This window comes from Podarcis liolepis (genome assembly GCF_965112155.1).
Source record: "Podarcis liolepis genome assembly, chromosome: 2".
NCBI classification, from domain to species: domain Eukaryota; kingdom Metazoa; phylum Chordata; class Lepidosauria; order Squamata; family Lacertidae; genus Podarcis; species Podarcis liolepis.
Window position 1 is genome coordinate 51394323 of NC_139555.1, and position 27715 is coordinate 51422037.

General features: G+C 41.9%; 1 protein-coding gene across 5 annotated transcripts in view; it reads left to right on the forward strand.

Moving 5' to 3' along the window:
* Positions 1-27715, forward strand: part of SH3PXD2B (SH3 and PX domains 2B) — a 116665-nt gene that overhangs the window by 12714 nt on the left and 76236 nt on the right. For all 5 annotated transcript variants that reach the window (XM_083483488.1, XM_083483490.1, XM_083483489.1 and 2 more), the window contains exon 2: positions 10562-10642. Coding sequence is in view for 2 of the 5 variants with exons in the window: in XM_083483486.1 (XP_083339612.1) it covers positions 10562-10642 (81 nt within the window). In the remaining 3 variants the exon portion in view is untranslated. The remainder of the gene's footprint in view (positions 1-10561; positions 10643-27715) is intronic.

The window sequence follows — 27715 nt, forward strand, 5'->3', positions numbered from 1 at the left end:
TAGGGTTGGGCGGTTGTTTGTATCTTGGTCAATTCAAATGCCATGGTTGCTACTGCAGAAACCAGCTCTGTAATTTGCACTCCCTCCTTCCTTTGAGTAGATTAATTCCTTGGTCCCCTTTCCCAGCTCGGAAAGTTTTGGAGGTGGAGGAGGAAAAGGGGCTTGTACCCAACCTCCCAGTAAGATGCGGTGTGAGGTCTGGAACTTGTGTTGCAATCCCTTATGGGAGTAAGCACCAGTGAGCACAATGGGACTCCTGTGCGAAAATGCACCGGATTGTTCTTAAGGGTAAGGTCCTGACAACCAATCTTCGCTTGACTACCAAGGCCCAAACCAAATTTGTGGGTCTCCACTGAGTGCATTTGCATACATCTTACTTGTGCAACCTTCATACTGGGATTGTGTGTTATGAAGAATCCACTTGCACACAAACTGCCCTCTTGGATCAGACCGAAATATCCATCTAGTCAAGCATTTGGTTTCCATCTGCTCACCAGATGCCTCAGCGTGGTTAATTGTGATTTTGGATTTTAGAAGCAAATATTCAGATGGGAAATACACTTCATGCTAGCCAATGTGTGTTCTCAAACAACACTTGTGATGGGAAAATTGGGGTGGGAATAGGAATTCTTCCCTGTAAATTTCTTCCTCACTTTTTTTTTAATTATAAAAAAATCTTAATCAGTGTTGATTCCAATTGGGCAGCACTGCTGGGGGGGCAATGTACTAAAAGGGGGGGGGGGAGAGAGAGAGAACCATTTGCAGAGGAGAACTGATGAACACGGAAAGGGTTAAGCATCTTTCTGTGCTGGTTCTCACCTGCAAATACCCCCCCCCCTTATTAGTATTATAAGGCAAATAAGGATAATAATGATATGGTGGCTCTAGAGCCTATATTTATTTTATAGCATGTAGATCTGTCCAAAGATTTCTGCTGGCCATATATATCCAATGAGTTCCTTCAGACAAGTTCAGCTCTTTGACTGCATACCTGGGACTGTTTGCACGAGCAAGAATATATTGTGTGAACTAGGTCTGAGGCTCATTGTTATTTACACAGATATTTTTTTTCTGTCTTGCCCTTCCTCCAGTTATTTATGATGGAAAAAATACTGACTTCTCCCTTTTGGAGTAGCATGAAAATGGTTGGTGATGTTATAATTCCTCTTCAAATTACAGTACTACTCTAAGTGAAGGATTAAAGGCTGCCTTCCCTCTTGGCAAATGTGAGCCTTCCACTTCTTCCAGCAATGGAAAATATCCACCACAAATATGTTTGCTCTCATTTGATTCCTTAGATGATTCTTTAACAGTTAAAAGTTTTTAGCCCTTGAAAAGAGAATGAACTTGTGATTCTGTAATTCAGCTCTGACAACCTTTGCAGGAATATCTTGTGTTGTGGTTGATTTGAAATTGGCTGCTGCTGACCTTTACACACCAAGACTAGACCTTTGTTCTTTATCTTCTACCTGAGCTAGGAATCTTTCACCCTATTTTTAAATGTTCTCATATGCTTTCCCCTCGTCCCAGTGGATGAAAATACAGGATGAGACTTCCTTTGGAATCCATAGTTTTTCAGCTTGCCATGTATTTCCATCTTTTGAAGGGCAGGTGTGAAAATAAAGGACAATTTTAGGAGTCTTCTTTTGTCTCTGGAATCCTATGGTGTTTTGTTTCTGAGAAACCTTCACACCCACCCCACACACATTTAAATTGATGTGATTATACCATCTACCTGCAGATAGAAGACATCTCCAAACATATTCTTATCTAAGAGGCTTTGTGAATTAAGAGGTCACCTGCAATGAGATCTTCCTACTTTGGTACATGCACTGTTTCTTCAGTGGTGACATTCCAGTGATTCCAGAGCACAAGTACCCCACTCCAACAATAGTTGTGGAAAAATAATTAGAATTGTTCAGAGAAAGCTTGGAATGGGAAAGAATCGCAAGGCCATTCTCCCCCCCCCCCATTTGATCATGGACAGTTGTACATGCATACAGTGACCACATGAAGAATGGTAGACCAGTTTGTACACATAGGCAGCCTGCAACCATCTCTGTGCCCAGGTGCTAAAAAAGTACAGTTGGACAATGTAGTTGCACTAAACTTTCAGCCATGAAGCTCACCGTGTGGCCATTGCCAGGCACACTGTCTCTCAGCCTAAACTACCACACTGGGGAGTTGCTTGGCTAAAAAGTGGACAAATGTTGTAAGCTGCTGCCTTCAATTCGTTGGAGGAATAAATGTATTTTGAAGTAAATCATGTTTCTGTTTCTGAAACCCTGTGAACTAGATTAACGTTGAAGTGAAAGAGAACAGTGTTTGCCCTTGAATCTGTACATAAGAACAAGACAGATTCCCAAAGACAGTTAATTATATACACTCCAAACCTATTTTTACACAATAAGTGGAGAGGCTGAGTCATCTTGCTGTTGGCTACCTATAAGGCTCTTTCTGTGAGGTTGGAGCCAACCGTAAATAGGCCTGTTAGGCCTTCTCAACTACTTTGAGCACAGACCTGCCTTTCTCTTCCCTGAAGGCAGTTTCTTAGTATTCATGAGTTTGGAAAACTCCCTACTTTCAGAGTGTCATAGTCTGACCTAGAAATGACCTGTGCATTTCCCCACCCCCAGACAGACAGACAGACAGACAGTTGCACTTAACTATGGAAAGTTGTATTTTCAGCTGTGGGGCAATAATGGGGAGACTGGATCTCTGAGAAAAGGCTGAGGAAAGTGTGGCCTTGAGTAACTTTTGGTGCTCATTTATTGAGTGCTTGGAAGATCTGATGTTTGAGAATCTGCTTCTGTCCTCATTTATCTCTGTGGCGGCTGTAACAGAGAGCAGAGTTGCATGTAACTTTTGTTTCTTCCTCCTCCCCACATCCCCTCAGCTTTGGAGAAACCTGCTTCAGATGAACTTGTTGCATCTAGTTAGTGGAGTTATGATATCAAATCTGTGTTTCAAAATGAACTTAACCTTTTCTCTCATCTCATGGTTGATGAATGGGTCAACACCTGTTTGGGCAATGGGTCAGCTTTGTGTTTAGGGATCTGAACTTTTGCCTTGGGTTGCCTAACAGTCTGAAGACAGATATTGATTGAGTCTGGTAGGAGTGTAAGTGTGGAGGAGGAGGAGGAGGGCAAAAGTGAACTATTTAGTACAGGTGTGGGAAGCCTTTGGTCCTCTAGATGTTGCCAAATGACAACTCTTATAATCCCTGGCCATTGGCCATGCTTGCCAGCGCTGATGGCAGTTGTAGTTTAGAAACATCTGGAGAGCCAAAGGTTCCCCACTCCTGAATTAGTACCATGGCTCCAACTGATCTAGATTAAGCCCTGGATTTCTCAGTGGCAACCTCAAAAAGTGGAGTGTTGCACCTGTTTGCAGTGTGCATGCAACTGCTGAGACTTGAAGGGAAAGGCTGTGTGTTAAGAGTACAAGGCCTGTTACCCTATGTCTGTGCCCTTAATCCTCTCAAACACAGTAAATAAAGCACAAGACACTTTCGTCATTACAGAAATATCTGTAAGCTGGTTCCTTTTCTATAGGAACCTTTACCTGGGGCCAGGGTTCAGGAATACAATTAAAAGAAGTATAGATACCACAACATACTGCTCCACAACTTACAAAATGGAGGTGCTAATCTGGCTCTGAATTTAGAGATGAGCTAGGAGCTGGTGTGAAGTGACATATGTTGGTGTGGTTGGACTAGAAGATTGGCAATGCTAGACTTCCAGTGTTCTTGGGAATTGTTAAGAACATTTTTCTCTTCTACAGCTGACAAAGGGTTATATCTTTTTGTAGCTGTTAACAGTTTTTCTTCTAATAATGCTAGCAAGTAGATGAATGCATTGGAAATAAGCTCTTGATGGATGTCTTAGTAATGGAGTTTGCTAGTGATGCCAGACCAGTAATGAATGATGGATGAGAAAACTAAGTGATTGAAATCTTTATTTTTAAAATATGAGGACAGATAAAGCGCTCCTTTTGTAAGATTATGCATGCACTGCTCCAAGCTGCAGCTTTTTAGTTGGGGGCAGTGACTGGTCAGCACAACATTGCTGATTCTATTACATTGAAATACATTGGTATTTCCTGCAACGTACAACCAAACCACTGCACTATATGAATTACAAGTGGCTGGACTCGTGTGTTAGCACTCATCTGAAGGCATATTGGCTCATGAATTGGTGCATGTGCAGAAATTGCTGATATGATATCCCCTTTTGTTTAGGTTGATGACTGTAAGGTGAGTTGAAGATACCCCCCAATAGGTGCTTTGTAATGTTGACTTTGGGTGATTTAGGCAGTTGTTCAGTGCTGAGCCGTGCCAAGAATCGGATTTGGTAGTATAGGAAGGTATGAGATGTGGCCTGGTGCCTTATCTAACAGTACTGGCATTGTGTAAACTTACATCTGGTCCTGAAACATGCCGCAAAGCTGCTACCATGAAAATTCGGAAATGTGAGTACAGATGGAGCATTACTCTTCTGGCTTTCCTATCTCTAAATAGGCAGAAAATGGAGGGGTTGTCCTCCAAATGAAACATGGGATCCCTGATCCACGATTTCCATGGCTTGCCCTGCATTTATCCCCCAGTCACTGATAAAGTCAAATTTTATTTTCTAAATCCACTTGTGCACACTTAAAATGTACTTGTTTTGCAGGATGTGGTTGCCAATAAACTGAAGGTATTTGAAGAAGAAAACAATACCCCCTCAATGTAAACTTTGGTTAGACTCTGGTCCTGTTGGACTCCTGTGGTGTGTCTTCCTCTTACCGCCTGGTTTGTCTCAAGGCCACCAGCTCTGCTCTTGCTAAAAGGTTCTGGCACTTGGTTCCCCTGTTGATAATGCTAAGTGATGCCACATCTGATGAACTTGGTAAATTCCCCCTGACTTCTGGTGTAAGTTCATATTGAAAGAATCATGTGGCTTCAAGAGTGGAAATGGGGGTTGTGACTCGCTGGGTTTTATTTCTCCCTATTCAGTTGCTTTGAGGGTTCCCCCCCCCCCCTCTCTGACAGCTCTGTTACAGTTGGACAGATACCATTTGCATTTCTCTAGCAGCTTGTCACTCTTGGCAGTTTTCCTTTTGGCTATTTTCCCCCAGTCCCGTTTCCTTCAATATGTGGTTGCTACAGCTAGTGAAGGGACATGGAAGATTGGGAGGGAATTGTATTATATAGATGAGATCATACAAGGAGGTATCTGTGAGGAACAATATTCTTTTGAGCCAGGACTTGTCACCCAGAAGGATATTTTCCTTCTCCATATGCAGCAAGGTTTTAATTAGTTGGGGGTTAAGCTTGACGATACAAAGACTTCTTAAAACCCAACTTGGTTAAATGCCCATCATGTTTTAAATGTTTGTAATATAATGCACAGGCATATTTTATATATAAAACCACAAATTAAACACATAATTAGCAAGAGACAGCACCTCCCATCTATGTTGGAGATCAATCCTAGTAGCATTTTATGTTGTTGAAAGTGACCCCCCCCCCTTGAAATATACATGGAGAACGTACCACATTTTGATTTTCATATTATTCACATAAGGCACCAGTGTAAGAGCAGGGCCTCCAAGTGCCAGGCAGATTCTTAGGGGAGCAGTTTCTGAGGTAATGTGGTCCCAAGCTATTTAGGGCACAGGTGGGTAGAGTTCAGATTGGTAGGATCTACTTTGCTTTTTACTAGATTCAAGAGATAAAGAATGATGAGCCCAGGACTTTCTTTTGAAGACTAGAACTTCCATGCACAAAATCCAGCCCTGTTTATTACCTCCCCAATTTTTCAGCGACATAATTGGTGGTGTTGGTAAATTCTTTTGTTCTTAGCATTGGTCAACATTTGGGAGTCAGAAACATTTGTCCATAGTGTATGAAATAAATTATTATTATTATTATCATCATCATCATCATCATTATTATCATTATTATTATTACTACACCAACCCAAGTTCTATATAAAACTGTTTAAGAATAGATGGTGACTGGAATCTGAAGGGCTACTTGAGATGTGTCTCCCAGGGATCACCTGTACCCAGTAAAATGCATTTGTTTAATCCATGCCTTATTGCTCCCCTCCGTTTAAAGAAGCCAACTGCCATGCAACATGTGACAGGAGACTGCCCTTAAGGAAATGAGGCCCTGAAGCTCCCTTAGGCCTGTAGAACTTGTTGCCCAGTTCTTTGGATCACAGGTCAATATTTGGTAAAGCTCAGACTTAAGTTGTCCATTTGAAGAAAACTTTATGGAGTACCTTTGTTCTATTTTGACCTTTTGCTATGGTCACTTCCTCAGCATTTTCCCATCCGTATAAATGGGTGTGGGTAGAAAGGAGAATGTTTTGTGACGAGAATACCCATCTCTATAGTGGATACATGACCCAAAAAGCAGGCGGGAAATAGTTTTTACCAAATTTCCAATTCTTACTGATAAGCAAGCCCTACAAATTAGCCAGTTGATTTTTCCTTCTACCTAGAAGTCATAGGGCCAGTCCACACATTAGCTGGTATGGTGATCTGAAGTTAGGACATTGGGTTTTCAACAGGGGAGCCTTCCTTTAGATGTAAGAAGAGCCCGACTGGATCAGACAAACGCCTGTCTAGTTCAGCCTTCTGTTTCCACAGTAACCAATGAAATGCTTATGGGAAGCCCATAAGCAGGACATGAGTATGGTGAAATTTGTGGTGTGCAGTATATGTGTTCTTGTCATGCATTGGATGCTGCTTTGAGCAGGTTGCTGGTTACCTCATTCAGCTCCAGTGTCCCACTATGCATATGAAATTATCAAAATGGTGAGTGTGTGGGCCAGTCCACGATTTCAGTGTGCATGAGTCATACTGATCACGGAATGATTAGTTAAAAGGTTGCTGGGAAAGTTCCCCTTCTTTCTTAACGTCTTCCTGGGATGTGCAAATCAGACACACAGTCCCCTTCTGCAGTATGATCAAGCATGCAGAGGCTATCTCTGGCTAATAAAGTGTTCCATTTCCTCTAGAGGACTCCCAAGATGCACTTGGTTCACCAAAAGGGCTTGCCGCAAAGCAGCCAGCATGACATCATTTAGGTCTTTGGCCCCCAGAAGTTCTGGCTCGCTAAGCATTCTATAGCATTTCAGTAATGGATCACTTTTGGCAGCCTGCCGAGAGAGAGAGAGAGAGGGAGAGAGCCTTCTACTGGGGCTGGAAAAGCCTGTATATCTTTGTTGCCTTCCCTTCTTTATGCTGCCTGTATTTCAAGCCTATTCTCATGAGACTTTAATCAGATTTGTGGAAACTACTTACAGGGGACTGATTTTATTTAAAGCTCAGAGTAGTTAAACAAAACCTGGGAAAGTAAGAGATTGCAATACAATACTGGGGTGGGGGTGGGGGAGAGAAAAGTGTGTGTGTGAGAGAGAAATCCACATCCATCTTGCAAAAGCGATAATTTTGACTTCCTACTTGGGGTTTTCAAAATGGTATCTTTGCTAGGGTTGTAAAGGACTGGGGCTAAGCTGGACCAGATCTTCAGGGGTGCTCTTTTCCTTCAAATGGGAATTGATGCATCCCTTGTCTGTCTGTCTGTCTGTCTGTCTGTCTGTCTGTCTCTCTCTCTTTCTCTCTCTCTCTCTCTCTCTCTCTCTCTCTCTCTCTCTGTGTGTGTGTGTGTGTGTGTGTGTGTGTTGCACACACAGAGACATGAAATTCAGCAATATACAGCATGGAGCATCTGGTACCTGTTACTAAGGGGAGCTTTGTATGTGATTCTGGCCATTGAAGGCAAAGAATGGAGAGCCGGAGAAGAAAAGTTATAGAGAGGGACTTGATTACAACATGACAAATGTTAAATGTGTAGGTGCAACAGAGAAAGGAGTGGAGGAGATGGGGGTAGCCTAGGGAATAGAATGGATGCTCTCCAGAAACAGAAGGTTGTGTGTACCGGGGGGGGGGGGATGTTTCAGGGATTTGTGGAGAAGGTAGCAAAAATGGTTGAGCTGTTCTTGTAACTGAACTGGAATCCCAGCCATAGAGAAGTATGTAACCAAGTGCAGTTTATAGGTACCACTTCCAAGCAGATGGTGGTCCTTCTGCACATGGGAGTCACTCCTGAATTGTTACTGCAGCTTCAGGGGGAGAGCAAAAGGAAAGAATGAAATAAGCTGCAGGCTCCCAGTAGAGGTTCCATTTTTGTGACCTTGTCTGAGGTGGGAGTGACACCTCAACCAGTAACAAAAGCTTTGAGATGGAATAAAGTTAACATTTAATATTTATTTTCACAAAATATACAGAGAAGCTTTATCAGAGAGAAACATATTGGTATATGCTTCTGTTGGTCAGAATGCTGGTTAATAGTCCAGGATGAACTGTTGATGTTTCTTTGTTGCCATGGAGGCTAATAATTAGGAGATGGCTTCCTGATCATCAGGAACTTCCCTGTGACCATCAGGGCTTGGAGAGGCTGATTTCTTGTTAACTGAAGGGAGTGGATGACAGCTGTGTGTGTGTGTTTGGAGAGGAGGAGAAGCTGCTGTTTGTGGTTTGGAAGAGGTAGAGAGAGGAAAGTTTCTGGCAGGAGCTAGCAGAAAGTGGGGATAGCCTTGAGGATGGGCTGTCCATGTTTCTCTTTAGACCAGGGCTGGGGAACCTGTGGCCCTAAAGATTAGACTACAGTTCAAATCAGTCCTAGCCAACATGGCCAATGATTAGGGCTTATGGGAGTTTTGGTGCAACAGCATCTGGAGGGTTTGAGGCTGCCCATTACTGTCTTATGAATCTGTATTGCTGAGGCCCTTGCTTACTCTCAACTTATATTCTGCTTCTCTATATAAAATAAGGTGCCTTTGATAGTGTTTGTTTTAAGGCGCTCTCATCCCTGGGAAACCAAGCCTTGTGGTACTGGAACTTTTTATTTCTCAGGGATGTGAATTCATGGTACTGTGGGGAAAACTTTGTTGCACCAAGTCAGTCCACCCCTAAATAGCTAGCAAGGCTGGGTAAAGTGGTTTCAGATTCTTAGACACAACAAATATTGGATGCAACATGCTCTTTTTCCCAAGAGGTGAGCAAACAGAGGAAAGCAGTGACAGCAGCAGAACCCCAGGAGGAGATATGGCTGTTGTTTGGCATGGCCAACAGCCAAGACCAACAGCCTGCGATCTCTAAATATTTACCAGTTTTCCCAGGGCAGTAAATTCTGCAAGTGGGTGGGAAATGAGCTAACTCTGAAGAACATTCACAGGGAGCGTATTCCTGATGCTTTTAATCCCTGTCCGCTCTGTGCTGCCATTGCACTTGGGCCTTTGGGATTGTAGTGTTGGTGATAAATTTACTTAAGTCTGTGTGCAGGAACTGGAAGCCAAATTTAGATGATAATGAAGCGAGGTGTGCTCTTCTCCCTTTCCAAAGACTCAAATTTGTGGCTACAGACAATGTGTATGAAGGATATCAAACTGCTAGTCATAGATATTGATGAAAGCAACTACTTAGAAATGGGAATGATTAAGCGGTATAGAAATGTGTTAAACAGGCAAACAAACAGTTGTGAAACAATGTCAGATACATTAATTTTGCTCATGTGAGGGTTCTTCATTGTGGGGCTTCATTTACCTTGAGCATCCATTAGGAAGATCAAACCAAAATGTTTCCCAGCAGCACCACCCTGAAGGTTCCAGGGCAGCGTGGATAAAGCGTTCGCCCCACCCCACCCTATAGCAGTGATTGTACAGTACTGCCTGCAGTTGATGCTGAGCACCAATTTTTAAAAAACTCAGTCCACAGTGAAGCCAGGAAGTATACCCCTAGCTGTTACAGATGTTATCACATAGCTGGCTCTTATTTGTTCTATTGCATCGTTATACAGCCAAACTGGAAGCCCTGTTCACACAATTGTGTGCCAACTGTGCATTGATTGTAAAGTGGGGCTGTGCCTTTCAGCTCTGTCCCTGCGAGCACATCTGTTTTCCTGGAACAAAATTGCATTGTGTGCAGTTGCCTGGAAAGAAACAAGAAACCTGCAAGGTTCTGCTTGCTTTTAGAGGGGCTCCATGCAGCTGGCACACCTGCACAGCTGGGTGGCCTGATTGTGCAGAGCAGCTTCATGCGTGGAGCAGCTCATGCATTGAGTTTTCACTTACAGACTATTGTAGACAATGCACAGTTGTTTTAGGAAGCAGGGTTAAAAGTGTGGGCCTGGTCCCCAGTTAAAACACAGCAGCTGTGCATGTGAGGAATGTGTGAATGACAGTTAATGCTTTCTGACCTCACTTGGGCTTCTTGTGGGTTAATTTTGAAAATCACAGCTATAGGGATTACAGATAAATCTTTAAAAAGGGCAAGAAAGGTGAGTAAAAAGGACTTTCGTTAAAGCAGCCCCTTTCAATACAAAATAGTTTGCATATAACTGATTCAAAGAAACCACCCCCAGCTACTGCCCTTTCTGAATAGCTGTCCAGACAATGATCATCTTCTAAGGATTAATTAAAGTATCTCTTTAATGGACTATGGAAGCATCGTAACAGCATTTTGATGTGATCCGAGTTCCCTAAAGTGTCTTTCTTCTTCCCCACAGGTATACATTATTAAAGTCACCTGGTCCAATGGCGCCACTGAAGCAATTTACCGACGGTACAGCAAGTTCTTTGACCTGCAGGTAAGATTATTGCTGCGTTTTTGCCGTATTCTGGGGTTCCTGTTCTGGAGGGCTATAACCTATTATCTGACTTATGTTTGGGATGGCACAGAGTATTTTGGTCAGGTGACAGTTTTATACTTTTACATAACAGCTGCCCTGAATAGAGTATGAAGTCCTGTGGCTGGTTCGTCTCCTATGGTTTTGCATGCTTATTGGAAGTGCCAGCGTTAATGTTGATCCATGTCACACCTTTCCTTCTTTCTAAGAACCACCCTCTTGGTTGCAGACATGCTGGAGCAGGATAGTATCATAGAATTGTAGAGTTGTAGGGAGACCCCAGGGGTCATCAAGTCCAGCCCCCTGCAATTCAGGAATCTCAGTTAAAGCATCCATGATGGCTATCCAACCTCTGCTAAAAACCTCCAAGGAAGGAGAGTCTACAACCTCCCAAGTACAGAAGAGGGTGAGCTTGGGGGTTGGGGGGGCATGTTCCCAAATGCAAGGAGGCTGCCAGATAACTAAAGTTAAGATCTTCCTCTTCAGAAATGCTTTTTAAAGACATGTTTTGATGTTCACTGCAGATATTGGACTTCAAAGTTTTACTGGAACCGGGTTATGTTTTATTGCTCCTGTTTCCTTTTTGTGTGTTTGAGTTTTATTTTTGACTGCTGCCTTTATTGGAGGTTTTACTTGGTATTATGGATTGATTTTAATGTTGCCAGCTGCTTTGAAATTCAGTTTGGCCAAAAAGGAGATTAGATGTGTAGGAAATAAATGAGAGAAGCAGCAGCAAAAAGCTACTTCACAACTTTGCCAGAGTTGCTCTGGGTCTTCCATGCTCAGCATGTGAATGTGGCCTTTAAAACTGCAACTGCTTCGTTGCGGAGGAGAACTTGCTTTCTCTGAAGCGTCATATAAACCCTAAGTTAATTCCAAGTGCTTCTCGACTTGAGTTACATGGGTTGGGCATAAGATTCACGTGCAAGGTTACAACTGATGCATTTTGGCCTGCTCTTGAGGAAACCTAGATGTAGTCTGGATTCCCTCAGTCTTTCCTTCGTGCGTTCCATGGGCCTTCTGTGTCCAGTGGAGTCACTTGTATCTAACAGTTAAGACAAGGATGGAGCTGTGTTTGATAAACAAGGAAGGTGGCTAGTAGACTTTGCCCCACTTGCCATGCAAGTAACACAAACCATTTGCTGTGAAGGTGTGGTGGATCTGTACAATTGGGCAAAGGCTCACTTGTTTATTTTATCTGGATTTATCTTATTTTAATCCCTTGCGTGTTAGATTTTGACCTGAAAGTTCGCCCCATTTGTCTTCAAGCTCTGGTTTAAATCACATTTCTAAAAGTTGCAAGATGCTCATGTCTTCATAATGTATATGTGAATTTTGTCTTTTTCCTACATGCCTTAAAGTAGCTTTCAGTAAAAAAAAAGGGGGGGAGCCAGTTGTTTGGAAAGTGTTAGTTTTCATACCCGCTACTGCTTCAGATGTTGCTTTGCTGCCTTAAATGATTGTAGAATGAGGAATTATTTTTTTCCAAAATTGTGTTGAATTGGTGATGCTTTATTTCTGGGGCTTCAGAGTTTGGATATTAGCTTAATAGTGTCTAAATGTCTAGCATGCTGAATTGGGGTGTTTGTTGCTACCAAATGTTTCAGGCCGTAGTCTGATGTGGTTACTTGGCACATGCAGAGTGTGTGTTTGGGTCCATCGTTTTAAGTGACATTTCATTTAGCTCCTGCTCATTGTGAATGGAATCCGTTTCTGGTAAACTGGTGGTCACAAAGTTTTTGTGAGTCTGGTGGGTCTAGTATCCAGTGGTTAGGATTCCTATTTTGATACAAGCCCCTTCATTCAGCTCCTTTCTCCAGTTTCTCCGTGAACAATGACCCTAATGAATTATTTTGCCAGTAATGCACACCATGGAATGTAGAAAGAGAATTAATTCATTGCACAGCATTATTGGCAGCATAATGCATTGCAGGTTTCTGGAAAGAGAATACATTATATTACAGAGTTTTCTTGTTTTTCTGCAGCACAAATGTGATACCCAGTTCCAATTTTAATGCATAACTTTCTCTCTCTCTCTCCTACTTTTGCCCAGTGGTTTTGTTATTTTCATATGTAGTAAGTTAATTTTTGAGGAGGGTGGTTCGGATGCTGCTAAGGGTAGACAAAACCACGATGGAGGGTAGGGCTGGCCGATATCAGCATTGCGGTATATCACCAGCAAAATCTATCAGCTAATATCTGGCGATATACCACAATGTTGAAAAACCAAGCTGCATTGGCCTCAGCCTGCAAGGCACGAGGTGAAATTGCCGCAGGTCTCACCGCGGGAGCTGAGGCGGTTTCACCCCAGTGCCTAGCAGGCTGGGACAACACAGCTTGTTTGTACGGCTCAGCTGGGGCATGGGAGGGCTCCCAATCCTTAGCTGAGCCATTTCCAGTGTTCCCCCTGCTTGCGTAGGAGCCAGTGCCAAGCTGGAGGATCCTTTAACTGCTCAGCTGAGGGGAATGGCAACCGCACATTCCTCAGCTGAGCAGTTTAAAGATGCAGAGGGAGGAACAAGCTGTATTGGCGCCTCGCAGTATGAGGGCAGAGTGGGATGGTGGCTTCGCTTAGCGATATATCGCTGGTGAAACCGCCACTGCTCCTGAGTCGCTCTGCTAGTAACGCTTGGTGGGGGAAGTCACTAGCAGAGGGACTCAGGAGCTGTGGCGGTTTCACCAGTGATATACCTCTGAGTGAAGCCAACATTGCGGTCTGCTCCTCATACTGGTCCTGGGCGATCTATTGATATATCGCCTAGGCCTCATGGAAGGTCTGATTTGATCTGAAAGTTGGTGGCAAAAGCCATGCAGAATATTCCTATCTAGTTCTGGACATAAGATGAAGAGTGTGTTTTCCAAAGGGAGATGAGCCAAGGACACTAGCTGTGCTTTATGAGCCAGAACACAAACTCGGCTGCATAGACGAGAGGAAAATCCCAAGTGAGCACCTGTTAAAATTGCTTCCATAGCCTCGTGATCTGAATCTGGGCATTATAGCAAGTCCCAAACCTAAGGACTGGTTTCTTGATCGAGTGCCTTGCAACAACTTTTTTTTTCACCTGGAGTCTGCAAAGGTGGTTTACAAATTGATTAAATACAACTGTTCAGAGGCTAAAAATCTATTGGATGACTCAAGTTCCTTTGAGACTGGGTGGAGGAGAGAAGGTGTACTTGCAAGATCTCAGCTTGGGAAGGTTCTTCATCAGCCATTTATTTTTGTTTACCTATAGTAATAGAACAGATAAGTGCTGCAATTGTTATCTGTGGTTTCTTCATTATGTTTGCTGTACTGTAATATGAATGGACCACCAGCAGTTACATCACAGAGAGCACTTTCAGATCACTTAAACACAATTAAGTTTCAAAGGACTTGACTCATATGCATTAGAGAGGTATAGAGGCTAGTGTGTTAGACTAGGCGTCAGGAGACCATGTTCAAATCCTCAATTATCATGTTACAGGTAGGTAGCCGTGTTGGTCTGCCGTAGTCGAAACAAAATAAAAAAATCCTTCCAGTAGCCACCTTAGAGACTAAGTTTGTTATTGGTATGAGCTTTCGTGTGTATGCACACTTCTTCAGATACACTGAAACAGAAGTCACCAGACCCTTATATATATTGAGAGGATGGGGAGGGGTATCAGTATTACTCAGAAGGGTGGTTCGAATGGGTGATTGGCTGATAGGTGTGGTAAACTGTTGACGACTGTTAACGACTGCAATTGGTCTTACAGGAAAAAGCAAGGGGTGAGATGGCTAAAAATCATGTATAATGAGATAAGAATCCAATGTCTTTATTCAGACCAGGTCTTTTCTTTCCATGGTTTTAAGGTTGGTAATAAGTTGCAATTCAGCAACTTCTCTTTCCAGTCTATTTCTGAAATTCTTTTGTAATAAGACAGTTACTTTGAGATCTTGTATAGAATGTCCTGGGAGATTGAAGTGTGGTGTAGTGGTTAAGAGCGGTGGACTCGTAATCTGGTTCGCGTCTCCGCTCCTCCACATGCAGCTGCTGGGTGACCTTGGGCTAGTCACACTTCTCTGAAGTCTCTCAGCCTCACTCACCTCACAGAGTGTTTGTTGTGCGGGAGGAAGGGAAAGGAGAATGTTAACCACTTTGAGAATCCTTCAGGTAGTGTTAAAGCGGGATATCAAATACAAACCACCTCCTCCTCCTCCTCCTCTTCTTCGTCTTCTTCTGGTTTCTCTGCCTTGTGATTCTTGATGTCACTTACCATGCTCACTGAGTGACATTGATCTAGTCACTATCTCTCAGCCTAACTTACCTCACATGGTTGTTCTTGTTGAAACAAAATGGGGTGGGGCAATGAATGCTGATTTGCGGTCACTGAAGACTTGATAAGTACCTGAGATTGTAATCAGTGGCCTGAATGGAATGAACTTGCTGAATTGTACTCTAATTCCAATGGAAATCAAAATCATTTTTTTATGATACTTGTACTTTCATGAATCCTGTTTGCTCTGTATTTGCTCTTTTGGTTTCTAGCCTCTTTCTCCTTTTCACCCCCCCCCCCCCAATTTCATACTGCCTTATACTAGTGAGCCATAATTTTTTGTTTTAGAAAAAAAAATCTGGATCAACGTGTTACAAACTTGATATTCTCTCCTAGATTGTTTCAGATGGAGGAATGGTTCTCATAGAACAGACCTTTTTCCTATTAGCTCATGTTGTGCTGTGCCAGGCGATACGATGTACGTGTCACCACCCTGGAAGCAAAGTGCTTTTGCCATCAAAATGGGGTTGGGCATTCAATGTGCCAAAGTTATTTTGGCCACTGATCCATTTGGCAGATATGGTGGAAACATTATACACGGCATGAGAATAAATTGTAATGTGCACCAAGAGGCTGCCTCCCCTTATGCTGAAGGTTTCCTTTGGACATTCACCCACAAGTTGAATTAGTTCACTGCTTTGTTGTGGGTGGGATTTTTATTTTTTTGAAAAAGGATAACCATAATGGACGTAGGTCTAGAATATAACATTTAATTTAATTCCATCTTCTTCACCTGCAGCTAAAAATTGATTAGAGGGCTCACTTGCCCCCCCATTTAGAGCTGCCAGCTGTATGTCCTGTCTACCATAACTGCTACTAAATTTGGGAGTGCAGGTGGGGAACAGTGATCTGATTCATAGTGGCTTTTTTTCCCCTTACTTGTATGAATTAGGGTGGTGGGATTGTTTCGTACTCTTACCTTCTTGTCCACACCTTGAGTTACATCCTAACAAGTAATCCATATTTCGTGTGAGACATGCCCTAACAGCTTAATGTTACTTGTATATTATTCACTACAGCCATTGCTGTTGGTATACCACCTGAAATAACTAGAGGAAGGCCCCATAATTGATCCTTCTCTCTTTGACTGTAGGCGTGTGTCACTTCCAATGACCATAGTATTGACACTGGGGTGGGATGCAGTGAGATGTCTCTGCCTATCCTTATCTCTCTTACTTCCCACTGCACCGCTCAGTATAAACTCCCATTGGGACTCTGGTTGGGAGATGCTCTCGGTCTGCTTCCACCCATTGGGAAGGTTTATGAGCACAACTCACCTTTTTCTCATCTGTTTATATTGCCCCTCAGTATAAATGCCAGGGATGATTTCCAGCAGTGTCTGCCTGCTTGTGGAACAGATTTACCCCACAGTGTCCCCTTTTTATCCTCCCACCTGCCCCCACAGTGCCCTCACATACCAAAAACCTGCTCTGGAGAGTTGGGTGAAGCCTCCAGAGCAGATGTGGGGGTCAAAACACTAAGCTTACTTCCCAACACAGCAGCAGCCGGACTAGGGGAGCAGTAAAACAGCCACGAATGTCTTTCTGGGAACCGGCATTCTTGCTTGTTTATGGTAACCATAGTTTGGCTATGAGGCCCCTGTGACCTCATTGTTGTCAGCATATAAACAAAATAATATAGCACCCCCCCATGACAAAACAATAAAAAACCCTTCACACTGGATCTCTTGTAGACTTGACACTTGCTATTCTAGTCTAGGAGTTTACTGTTATCATTTTGAAACAGTAGCTCAAATGCTTGATAGTCTGCAATACTAATTATTTAAGAAGTCATTACAAAAAAAATTCCTTTGCAGCAGGGATATTATCTTGTGGTACTGCTAGCAGTACCTGTTCCTCATTTATAAATGCTGTTTTGTTACTTATTTATTCAGATTTTAAGAGGATGCATAATGCTTAAAGGCAGGAGTGAAGTAGATGAACCCCAATATTAGTAATTTACTTCCCAGTATGGTAGCAGTGCAAGTTCTATAAAGCAGGTAATCTTCTAAATAAGAAATCTTAAAGGGGCAGGGGGAATAGTCATAAATATGCTTATTCCAGTCACTTTGGAGCTGCAGTATCTTAGAAATCTTTCCCCTGAATTCTCCCTAATACATAATAATGATGTATTACACTCTAGTTGAAAGCTGGCTCCTTGGTCTTGATCCATTAATAGCTTTCCTGCATTGGCAGCTAGCAGAGAGCTCATTCTACCAAATGCTCTGGTGCCAAAGTAGGCCAGCCAGGTTTGGAATTGGCTTAAACAGACAGACACACTAACTATCTGCTGCTTGCATATACTGCTGTGAATGGTATCCCATCTGATTCTTACTTTTGGAAATTTATTTGAGAAATACCTCCATAAAAAAACTGCCAGGCTGCTAAAGCAGCACTAAGCAATTTGCACATAAGAGAAACACATCAAAAGTACATAGCTTTGGGGGACTTCTTTTTAAATCCAAGATCATAACAGCTCCATTACTACTACTCAATTTACTACTACCTAAACTGAAGATTTAAAAGAAGCAGAGATCCAGCTTTCAACACATTACTGGGCATGGATTGTCTATGTTTGTGTAAAATGTGTGGTGGGCAGTGCTTTCCCCCCCAGGGGTTATTCAAGTGTACACAGTACAGTATTGGCACCTCTTTGTTGTTGTTGTTGTTAAAGTAAGTGCCACACTTCTGTAACAATTTCATGGGGAGCACTGGCACCTATTTTCCCAGAAAAAAAGCACTTGGGGTGGACATGATGGTATGTGCGGGGGAGGGGGGATATAGAGTTATCGCCAACCAAGTCTTATTCAGAGTAGGCCCACTGAACGTCTACAACCCGTAGCCTTAGTCACTGGTACCCTTTTTGCATTCATAACAACATAAGCTTCAAAACCTTTTACATGTGAAAGCAGGTTCCTGTTCAGAAAACGGGAACATGTCGTTGTATAATTGCACCAGCATTTGTAGGGCAAGCTTTTGGAAGAGGGAGAGCAGTTCAGTGGGCATGGGTGTGTATTATTTGTGTAAAAGACAGCTGTACCCTAGGGGTTCCCAAACCTTGAACCCAAACCATTTGGAGAGGTAGGCTCAAAATGAACAAGTTTATTGCCTTGGTTGGAGATAAATCAGTAGCAAAACACTTAGCATGCGGGCAGGACTCCAGAGTCCTAACATCTGCAGCAGCATCTTCCAAATGCTGGTGTGGACTACCTGTTTGGACAATCCCACACAAAAACAAGTTTCTGCATCTTTTTAATGCTAACATGTCAGGGAGAAGTCTAGGTTAGGAGGTTCCTCCCTTGTTTTTGTATGTAGATTTTTTTTATGTGGACAGAAGTCAAAAAGTGCAATTTTCAAGTGCCAGGAAGCCCATATTCACGAAAATTCTGTATATGTAGTTTTGGTTCCCAATTGCCCTTTAAATGAAAATGCACCATAATGTCTCTCTCTGTGTGTGACTTCATTGACAAAGTAGTCTTTTGTGAACGTATCCAAGAGAAGGCGGTGTCTGTCTGTTTGTTTGTTTCCCAATTCCGAGAGTGATGTGGTGGAAGCTCACCATCACCTAAGGTGGGTGTGCACTGGAAAAAATACTTATTTTGAAACACGTGCTGTGAACCTGAAGATAGGGCAACTTTTTTAAAAAATAGGCTTTTGGCTTTCAAGAGTGAGATAGTATTTCCTCTCCTCCCTCACTCTCTGGGGGAGTGATGTATGATATATTTGCATATAGAAGCCCTTCACATCTACACTGCTACAGTAAAATTTAATCGTCCCTCCCTGGTTCTTAGTTGAAGAAGCCTGAAGTGTGAGCTAATGTTCTAAAACCCCACAGCCACTGAATTAAAAGCTACAGCAAAGACGTCCAGCTAGTCTACTGCTAGTGGAGTCTGGCAGCAAAAACCTGTCTCATGTTCTATAGTTGCTGTCACAGACCATGATAAGAGACACCAATATCACATCATCCCTTACCTACTGGAGGTCCATTAACCATGGGCAAGGATTGGCTGGGTCTGGAGGTGTAGCTTGGTTTATTTGACTTAATTTCCAAAGAGTCTGTCTCTCTTCTCACCACAGTCTGGTTCAAAACCTGTGGCTGAACCATATGCTGCTATGCTACAATTTGTGCTTGAGAGTGGTTACCTGGTTGTATTCTAAATGCCACTTGCAAAAGGGACTATGGTTTTAAAAATAAATCTGAGATTCTTTGCTGACTTTATTGACTAATCAGATCAATTATCCTTCTCAAAAACTAAGCAGAGTAAACAAAACAGGCTAGAGGTACTGAAACAAAAACAAAATGCAAGGGAGAGAAATCACTTATCAAACATAACAGAGCACATAAACAAAACAGTACACACAACTGAAACTGCTTTTTGTTATATGTAACTTTGCATTCTCTTAAGCAAATATTTTCAGAATAATGTGTCAAAGAAGAAAATGGCCAATAATCTTAAACACAAATTACAGAAATAGCAATGACAAGCTAAAAAGATTTGCTTAAGTTTTTAAAAGGTGCCAAGTTATTCATACCCTTTTAAAAAATGTAGCACCAGCCATGTTTATTGTTTTGTTTGATATAATGGTCTTTTATATTTGTCAATTTTGTTCAGTTCCAAAACACTGTGAGTTACATTAAACATTAACATTACTGGGAATTAGTTTCTTCTTTTCATGCCTTATCTTTATCAGCTGTCAAATGAAAAGTTTGATTTCTTTTTGGCCCTGTGCACATGTGTGAATTGTGACCTGTTGAAACAAGTACCATTAAATCTAAGTAATAAAATCACATAGGAGTTATTCTGCAGCACCTATTTTAGTAGCAAGCTCAATTATTTTGTGTGCACAGTGATGGAAGGACAATAGAAGTAGCTGCTGCGTTTCATTTTCTTAGCTCATCTGTTCTGTGAGAGTAAATAGCAGTTACAGTTGTTTCAAGGGAATGTGCAATAAAAAAACGTTTTTAATGATCTTAGTGGGTATATTAAGCATGGGAATCTTGGAATTAAGTGATCATGTCCTCCTTGGTTTAATGATTCAGAGGCAAGGGAAATCTGAGTGTAGTTGGACACGCACTCTGGACTTTAAGAAGGCTGATTTCAAAAAGTTTAAGGAGGTGCTGGGTGAGATTACATGGTCAGAAATATTCAAAGAGAAGGGAATCCAAGGTAGATGGGAGTTTTTTAAAGGTGACATATTGAAGGCAAAATGCAGACTATTCCAACAAGAAAGCATATGGGAGGACTCTAAAGGATCAGTGTGGCTTCATTTAAAAAACCTCTCTTTTTTTGGAGGTTTTTAAGCAGAGGTTGGATGGCCAGAGAGCCGGTGTGGTGTAGTGGTTAAGAGCGGTAGTCATGTAATCTGGGAAACCGGGTTCGTGTCTCCGCTCCTCCACATGCAGCTGCTGGGTGACCTTGGGCCAGTCACACTTCTGTGAAGTCTCTCAGCCCCACTCACCTCACAGAGTGTTTGTTGTGGGGGAGGAAGGGAAAGGAGAATGTTAGCCGCTTTGAGACTCCTGAAGGGGAGTGAAAGGCGGGATATCAAATCCAAACTCTTCTTCTTCTTCTTCATCTGTCATGTACAATCTAGTTGAGATTACTACATTGCAGGGGGTTGGACTAGATGACCCGCAGCGTCCCTTCCAATGCTACAATTCTATGATTCAGTGTCTAAATAAAAGGAGTATAAATATCTCTCTGTAGCTCCCATGACATGTCTGATGACTGGATCTATATGGAGTGAAAAATGTGAGGCTTTCAGGGAAATTATTAATTGCCTCATGCACTCTGCTGTGCTCATTTTTTGCTGATCCTAGCAACCCATTTATTCTGTGCACTGATGCCAGAATTGAAGTTTTGTGTGGTGTGGGTACAGCGCTGTGCCAAGACCTGAAAGAAGGGAAAAGACACACAGCTTTTGTTAGCCAAGGACTTACTGTTAGTAAAATCCGTTATACCATACCCAAACGGGAATCTTTAACCAATTAATGGGCCTTTTTTTTGTAAAAGTTTAAAGTTGTCTGTTTGGTGCACCTAAGGGAATTACTCTGAATGCTTGAAGATCGCTAGAAATGTGTAGCCTGTTCACAGTGGAAGATAATATTATTATATTTACACAAATATTACAAAATATTTGAGATGAGCAATATTCTCCCTGTATTTTTTCGTAGCATGGCAGACCATTGGAGGTGTAAAAACAAACTAAGACTTCCCTGTGAAGGGGTGTGTTTGTGCACATGCATGCATGTGTACACTCTGATGTTTGCAAGTGAAAAGAACCTGTAGTTGACTGAATGCTAGGGCAACAAAACAGAGCTCCTGTCTTTTCTCTGTGAAGTGTGAGTAGCTGCTATGGCCTGAGAGCCAGGGGATGTTGTGAGACATTACACAGAAAGGTGGTTTTTTTTTCTGAATACAGTTCCTTTACAAAGCGGATAATCTAAAAGAAATAGACTGTAACAGAGAACACCTTTTGCTAACAAGCTCCTATAATGTTGTAGATTGATCTCCACTAAGCTCATGAAGGGGATGCAGAGGGGAAACCTCTCTCTCTCTCTCTCTCTGTCACACACACACACACACACACACACACACACACACACTCACACTCTCTCTGTCCTGTGGCAGAACACAAAACCTGAAATTGTACTTCAAGTTTGATGTGATGAAGAAACACACACATGCGTAGTTGTATCACCGTTTTCCAAGTAGCATGCAATACTGTAATATACAGTGCTTGCTAAGCCTGTGCTAAATCTAAAACAGCACTTTTAACATTTGGTCTTCACCTTGATTCCAGGGAAACCCAGTCCATTTAAAACTGGAAACTAGATCCCATTTTGTCTTATCTGGGGAGTTGTGTATTATTCCAGTATTTTTATTATTATTCCCTTTTGCATCCTTCTCATGGGCTTAGCACTGATGAGCCTTAGGTTGCAGAATCTGGTTAGTGCACATGCTTAATCATATCTCTTCCTTGGGTACTTTGACCCGCCAGCAATGCTGGCTTGCCTGCTTTTCTTTGGTTTATTCAAGTTTGTGCAAATGATGGCCTCCTCTGAGATACAGCCTTGCATTGACTGAGAATCTTTTAATAAATATGGGGACACCGTATTGTACATGATGCTTCTGATTCATGCGTTCCAGTGACTTGGTAGTATGGGGGCAGCTAAATAAACATGTTGGAGAAAGGAAAACATTATGAGTTTCCATCAAATTGGTTCCAGCAAGCTGCCCTTCCCATTTCTAGAACTGCATCAAGTCTTTTACAGTATTGCTTAAGTGTACAAATTTAATTCTAAGGCACAAGAATGCTGTGGTTCTTAGGAAGATGCAGGAGATCATATTAATAATCTGCATATTGGAATTGCTTGAAATATATACAAGTTAAATGCTGCTAATTTACTAGGCTTGAATTAGAAGATTTATATGCGCACAGTGTTTTTAAAGCTCTGAACTTGGAAATCCTTTTCATCACTAGCAGTTAATGGCAGTGGCTGTAATACTGTGATATATGGGATGCTTATTTGACAACTAATAGTGTTTGTATTCTACCGTTAGTAACAGAGCATGATACTTTTTGTGCTACCTGGTGATGCCAAAGGTAATAACTGTCTTTTACTGAGGCCATAGATCAAGGGGAAAGAAATTAGAGAAAACATAGAGCTTTGTTCCTCTCCACAGGCTCAGTTTGAATTCCTGTGGCTTATTACACACTTTGAAATGTTTTCATAGGTATCTGCTCTGGATCATTTTCAAATACGTTGCTGATCCTGTAGTTGCCATTCCACTTTATTTAAACTACTGTAGAATGAAGATAATTAAAGAGGAATGGGGAGAGATAGTTGCCAAAGGGAGAAAGGGTCCTCTTTTGTCCCAGAGTAAACACTTGGTTGCCAGGTGCCTTCTGCTTCTTCAGGAGTTGGTTGAAATGAAGCAGTGGCAGCACTGGTTTAAAGGGCCCAGGTTCAGCATCTAATTCCACTTCATAACCCCAATTCCTGGGTAAAATGTGGAGTTTGCTTAGGACACTAGGCTCCATGAAATGAGAGGGTAGCACTGATGAATGTAAAGGGTGCTACTGACTACAATATACACACTGACTCTTCCCTGTTTGTTCCTAAACTTCAGCACATTTATCTTCTTCTCCTTGCTGTTGTATTCAAAAGTTGTTAAGTTTCCTGACGATAAAATGAAGCTTGTAAGATGGGGGCTAGGATGTCAGGGGCAAAGCTATGGTACTTTTGGCCTTAGCTGAACATCCCATGATCAGTTTTTATGTTGGGTTAATATGGCATGTCACAATGTGACCCCTTTTTGTTTTTCATATGATAGAATAACTTTTTGTGGTATAAGTGTAATTTTGTTGGACATCTTGAGCATGTAAATGGTAGAACGGGATATAAATTTAAAAATTACATGATTAAGTGTGCTAGCTGATTCCATGGCCAGTATCAGTTGGGAAGAACAGACAGCTTACTGATATTCTCCTGTTTTTCAACCATCCCTTTTATTTTATCTTTCCTACAATTTTTGGATCCATACCGTAATTTGTTTCCCATGACCCTTGCATGTTCAAAAGATGGGCTGCTGCATGGAGTAATCTTCGATCCAGCATCTGCCTGCTTGGCTAGTTAAGGATTTTGGCAGAGAGCCTCCATGAGGAACCAAAGATGTGTGACAGAGCAGAGTCTTTGTGGTTTAAGCCGAGAATGGCTGAACTGTTGGCCTGCTTAGCTAGGCACTTTTTCCTTTTCTTTTTCCTTAACCCACCTTTTCGGCAAAACAAAGTTCAGATTGTGACAGTTCTGACCACCCACCCAGGTGGGGGTGCTAGACTGATGAAAAAGGTGTTACTTCTGTAAAAGTACAGAAGTACTTATTATCTTTTGCTGGGGGGAAAAAGTGGGAAGTAACAATTTGCTCTAGAGATTATGTTCTCTGTCTCTTCCTGGATGACTAATTTAACTGTCAAAGCTCAAATACCACTGAGCAAAATATTGAAAATAAGCAGCACCCAAGATTCTTTCTGATGGTTTTGATCAGTCCGAGAATGGGGGAATTTACTATTCGAAAATAAGGATGGATTAAACTGAGACCATTTGATCAAATTAAAGATAAACTGGGGGGATGGCTACAATATCATCAGATTAATGAATTGTATAAACTTGATAAGAAAAATGGGTTTGCAACTGAAAAATCAAAATTGGAAACGGAATTGATAGATACAAATGTTAAAAATCTCTCTAAAATGTATAATTTGTTGTTGGAATGGCATACAAAGGATGAACAAGTTAAATCTGTTATGATTGATTTGGCAAGAGATGTGGGTCACAATATAATGATGGAAGATTGGGAGAGGTTATGGAAGAAAGGGGTTAAGTTCATGGCATGTACTGTATTAAAAGAAAATATTATGAAAATGATGTATAGATGGTACCTAACCCCGTTGAAACTAGCAAAAATCTACCACACTAATGATAACTTATGTTGGAAATGTAAAGAGACAAGAAGGCACTTTTTTCATATGTGGTGGACGTGTCCCAATGTGAAAGACTTCTGGGAAAAGATTTATAATGAATTTTAAAAAATGTTGAAAAATCTATTTATTAAGAAACCAGAAGCCTTTCTACTTGGAATAACAGGACTGGAATTGCCCAAGAAGGATGTTAGACTGTTTTTGCATGCCACTACAGCAGCAAGACTTTTATTAGCCAAAAAATGGAAATTGCAAGAAATACCGACAATAGAAGAATGGCAGATGAAGATGATGGACTTTTCGGAGCTGGCTGACCTGACTGGAAGAATTCGTGACCAGAAAGAGGAGGAAACACAAGAAGACTGGAAGAAACTTAAAGAATATTTAGTGAGATACTATAATATAAGATAATTAGGAAATCCCTAGAAGTAACAGATTAGGCTAAGGGATAGAAAAAGATCAATAATAAAGATTATCATGGATGAAAATTGGAAGTAAGGTTAAGAAGTTTGTAATGAAAGAAGATACTGATGTTATAAATATGAAATTGGGAACTGCTAAATATGTCATAGGATGAAATTCAGATTGGAGGGTGTCGAGGAAGTCTTTTAGCAAAGTAAATACACCAGGGAATAAGAAGAATTTTTTTTTGTGTGTGTGTTTTTATTGTTGTTAAGTTTTTATGTTGTGTCAAATGTAATGTTTTTCTTTTATGTTTTTGTCTATGTGTTATAAGAGAAAACTAATAAATCTTTTTTGGGGGGAAAACAACAAGAATGGGGCAAGTTCACTTTTTGGAACAAATGAATTCCAGTAATAAGGATGCCGCTTTAAAGTTGGTTTTACCACATACACTCACACGTTTCTGTTGTTGCCACAGAAGTAGGGAAGGGTGTTTAATGTGTGGATAGAGTAACCAAGGGGGACTTTCCGGAAAAAAGAATTGTGATGTAAAATATGTGGCATCCTATTCTATATGAGTGTGTTTGAAGTGACACTTCCTATGGGCACAAACACCACTGGTTGCATCCAATTGACAAAACATCTGAAAGCTTCCTTATAAACTTGCTCAGTGAAACACTGTTGCTAGAAAATCTACCAATGCCCTATACGGCCTAGGACCCTCGTACCTACAGGACCGCCTCTCCTTGTATGTCCCACGGAGGACCTTACGGTCTTCAAACAAAAACGTCTTGGAGGTCCCGGGCCACAGGGAGGTTAGGCTGGCCTCAACCAGAGCCAGGGTTTTTTTGGCCGTGGCCCCGGTCTGGTGGAATGCTCTGTCACAAGAGACTAGGGCCCTGTGGGACTTGACATCTTTCTGCAGGGCCTGCAAGACAGCTGTTCCACCAGGCCTTTTGCCAAGGCACAGTCTGACCCCCTCCTTTGGTAATCCTCACAGAACTCTAGCCCAATGGTTGCCATTAATTTGATTTTGAATTGATTTTAGAATGCTATATTACTTTTATTGTTGTTAGCCGCTCCGAGCCCAGCTTCGGCTGGGGAGGGCAGGATATAAATAAAATTGTATGATGATGGTGATGATGATGATGATGATGAATGAAAGAAGCAAATAGGATTACCGTATTGGCTTGAATATAAGACACCCCTGAATATAAGCTTCTCCCTTAAAATTCTGCAGGCACTCACACCCATTCTGTTTTACCGTATGTCTGTTTCAGCAGCATATCATAAAAGCCAATTTTTGTAAGGTCACAGATTTAAACCGCACTTTAACTTTTCACTGTCATAATTTTTGGGGGGCGGGGAGGAGTGAGGCCAATATGGTAGTTCTTCTCTTGCTTAGACCTTTGGGAGATAAGAGCCTATAACAGGGGTGGGAAATGAGCAGACCTCCAGATTTTGCCAGATTTCAGCTTTCCTAATCTCTGACAATTGGCATTGCTAGCTGGGGAGGATGGGAGTGGGAAGTCAAACATCTAAAGACCAGAGGTCCTCCATCCCTGTTGTAATTGAGCCTCTAAGAATCAGTATAATAATTAGAAAATGAGGAAGGAATGGTAATTTGACAGAGGTGGGGTGGTGAGACAATAAAAAGTTGGTTCACTCGTACACGTTTTATCACTTTGAGGACTGCAATGAGAACTTGGCTCATTCACAGATACATCACAGATCAAATACCACAGTAGTCACACAGTGTTTCATAATGGGGTCTGTTTACAAATTCAGCTGTGAGTCATATGTTATTGAACAATCACATAATATAACATGCATGTGTGAAGCGGCCCCCAAAAAATTTACTGGGAGCAACTAGTGTTGAGGAAGAAACTTCCAGGATAAAAGCAGTCTGCGTGCCTAAGAAGTTGACTAGTTCTGGAAATCTCATTCGTTTGGGTTCTGCTCAACTGAACAGGGACACAGTTGAAGAAGTGCAGAATTTTCTAGTTTAGGTATTCGTGACTGTAGGGCTCAGCCTTGTGAGAAAAGGTTCATTGATTATAGTAGAATTGTGGAAAGGAAGCATGTGAGACTGGAAGACTATTTATCTTCTTTGTTTCATTGTCGTTCTGTCACAAATTTTTTCTTCCAGAGAGAGTAATTTACCCATGGTAGTCTGCTGTGATTAATTATGGAGGGCATATTGATTATTTTTCCTGTGTTCCTATCACAGTATGATGTTTTAAATGCCTGGTAACTGCCCCATTTTCTGTTTGCATTTGTTACGCATTCTATAGACTTCAACTCGCATGCTCATTTGCAGCTGGAAGGTGTTCCAGACACTGCATGTTGATTAGAAGAACTTCACTTTTTGCAGGTATAGAAGGGGACATGTCATACACAGGTGAAATCAGATCTCTGTATCAGGGGTTGGCAACCTAAGGCCCATGGGCCACAAGCAGCCCACAGGGGTCGTTTAACTGGCCCACGAGCCACCTTGGAACCGAGCCGCTCAGTTGGCAAGTCCCCGCGCCCTGCGCTAAACCGGCGCAGCATGGAGCAGGGACTCACTTCCGCGGCACCGGAAATCACATCTGTGCAGATGCTGGAAATCGAGCCTGCGCAAATGTAGAAATTGTGGGCGCACGCGCTCCGGCCCATGGAGGGATCTCCGCTGGAGTGAACCGGCCCAGGCGAGGTAAACCTTGCCGACCCCTGCTCTATAGCCAGGCTCTTAGCATTGACCTGTCCTCATGGATCTTGTTTGTCCACCAGTCCTCACACTTGTTTTAATTGAAATTCATGTTTCTTTCTGGAGAGAAAATTGTAACAACTTGAGATACTGGGACAAAGCAAC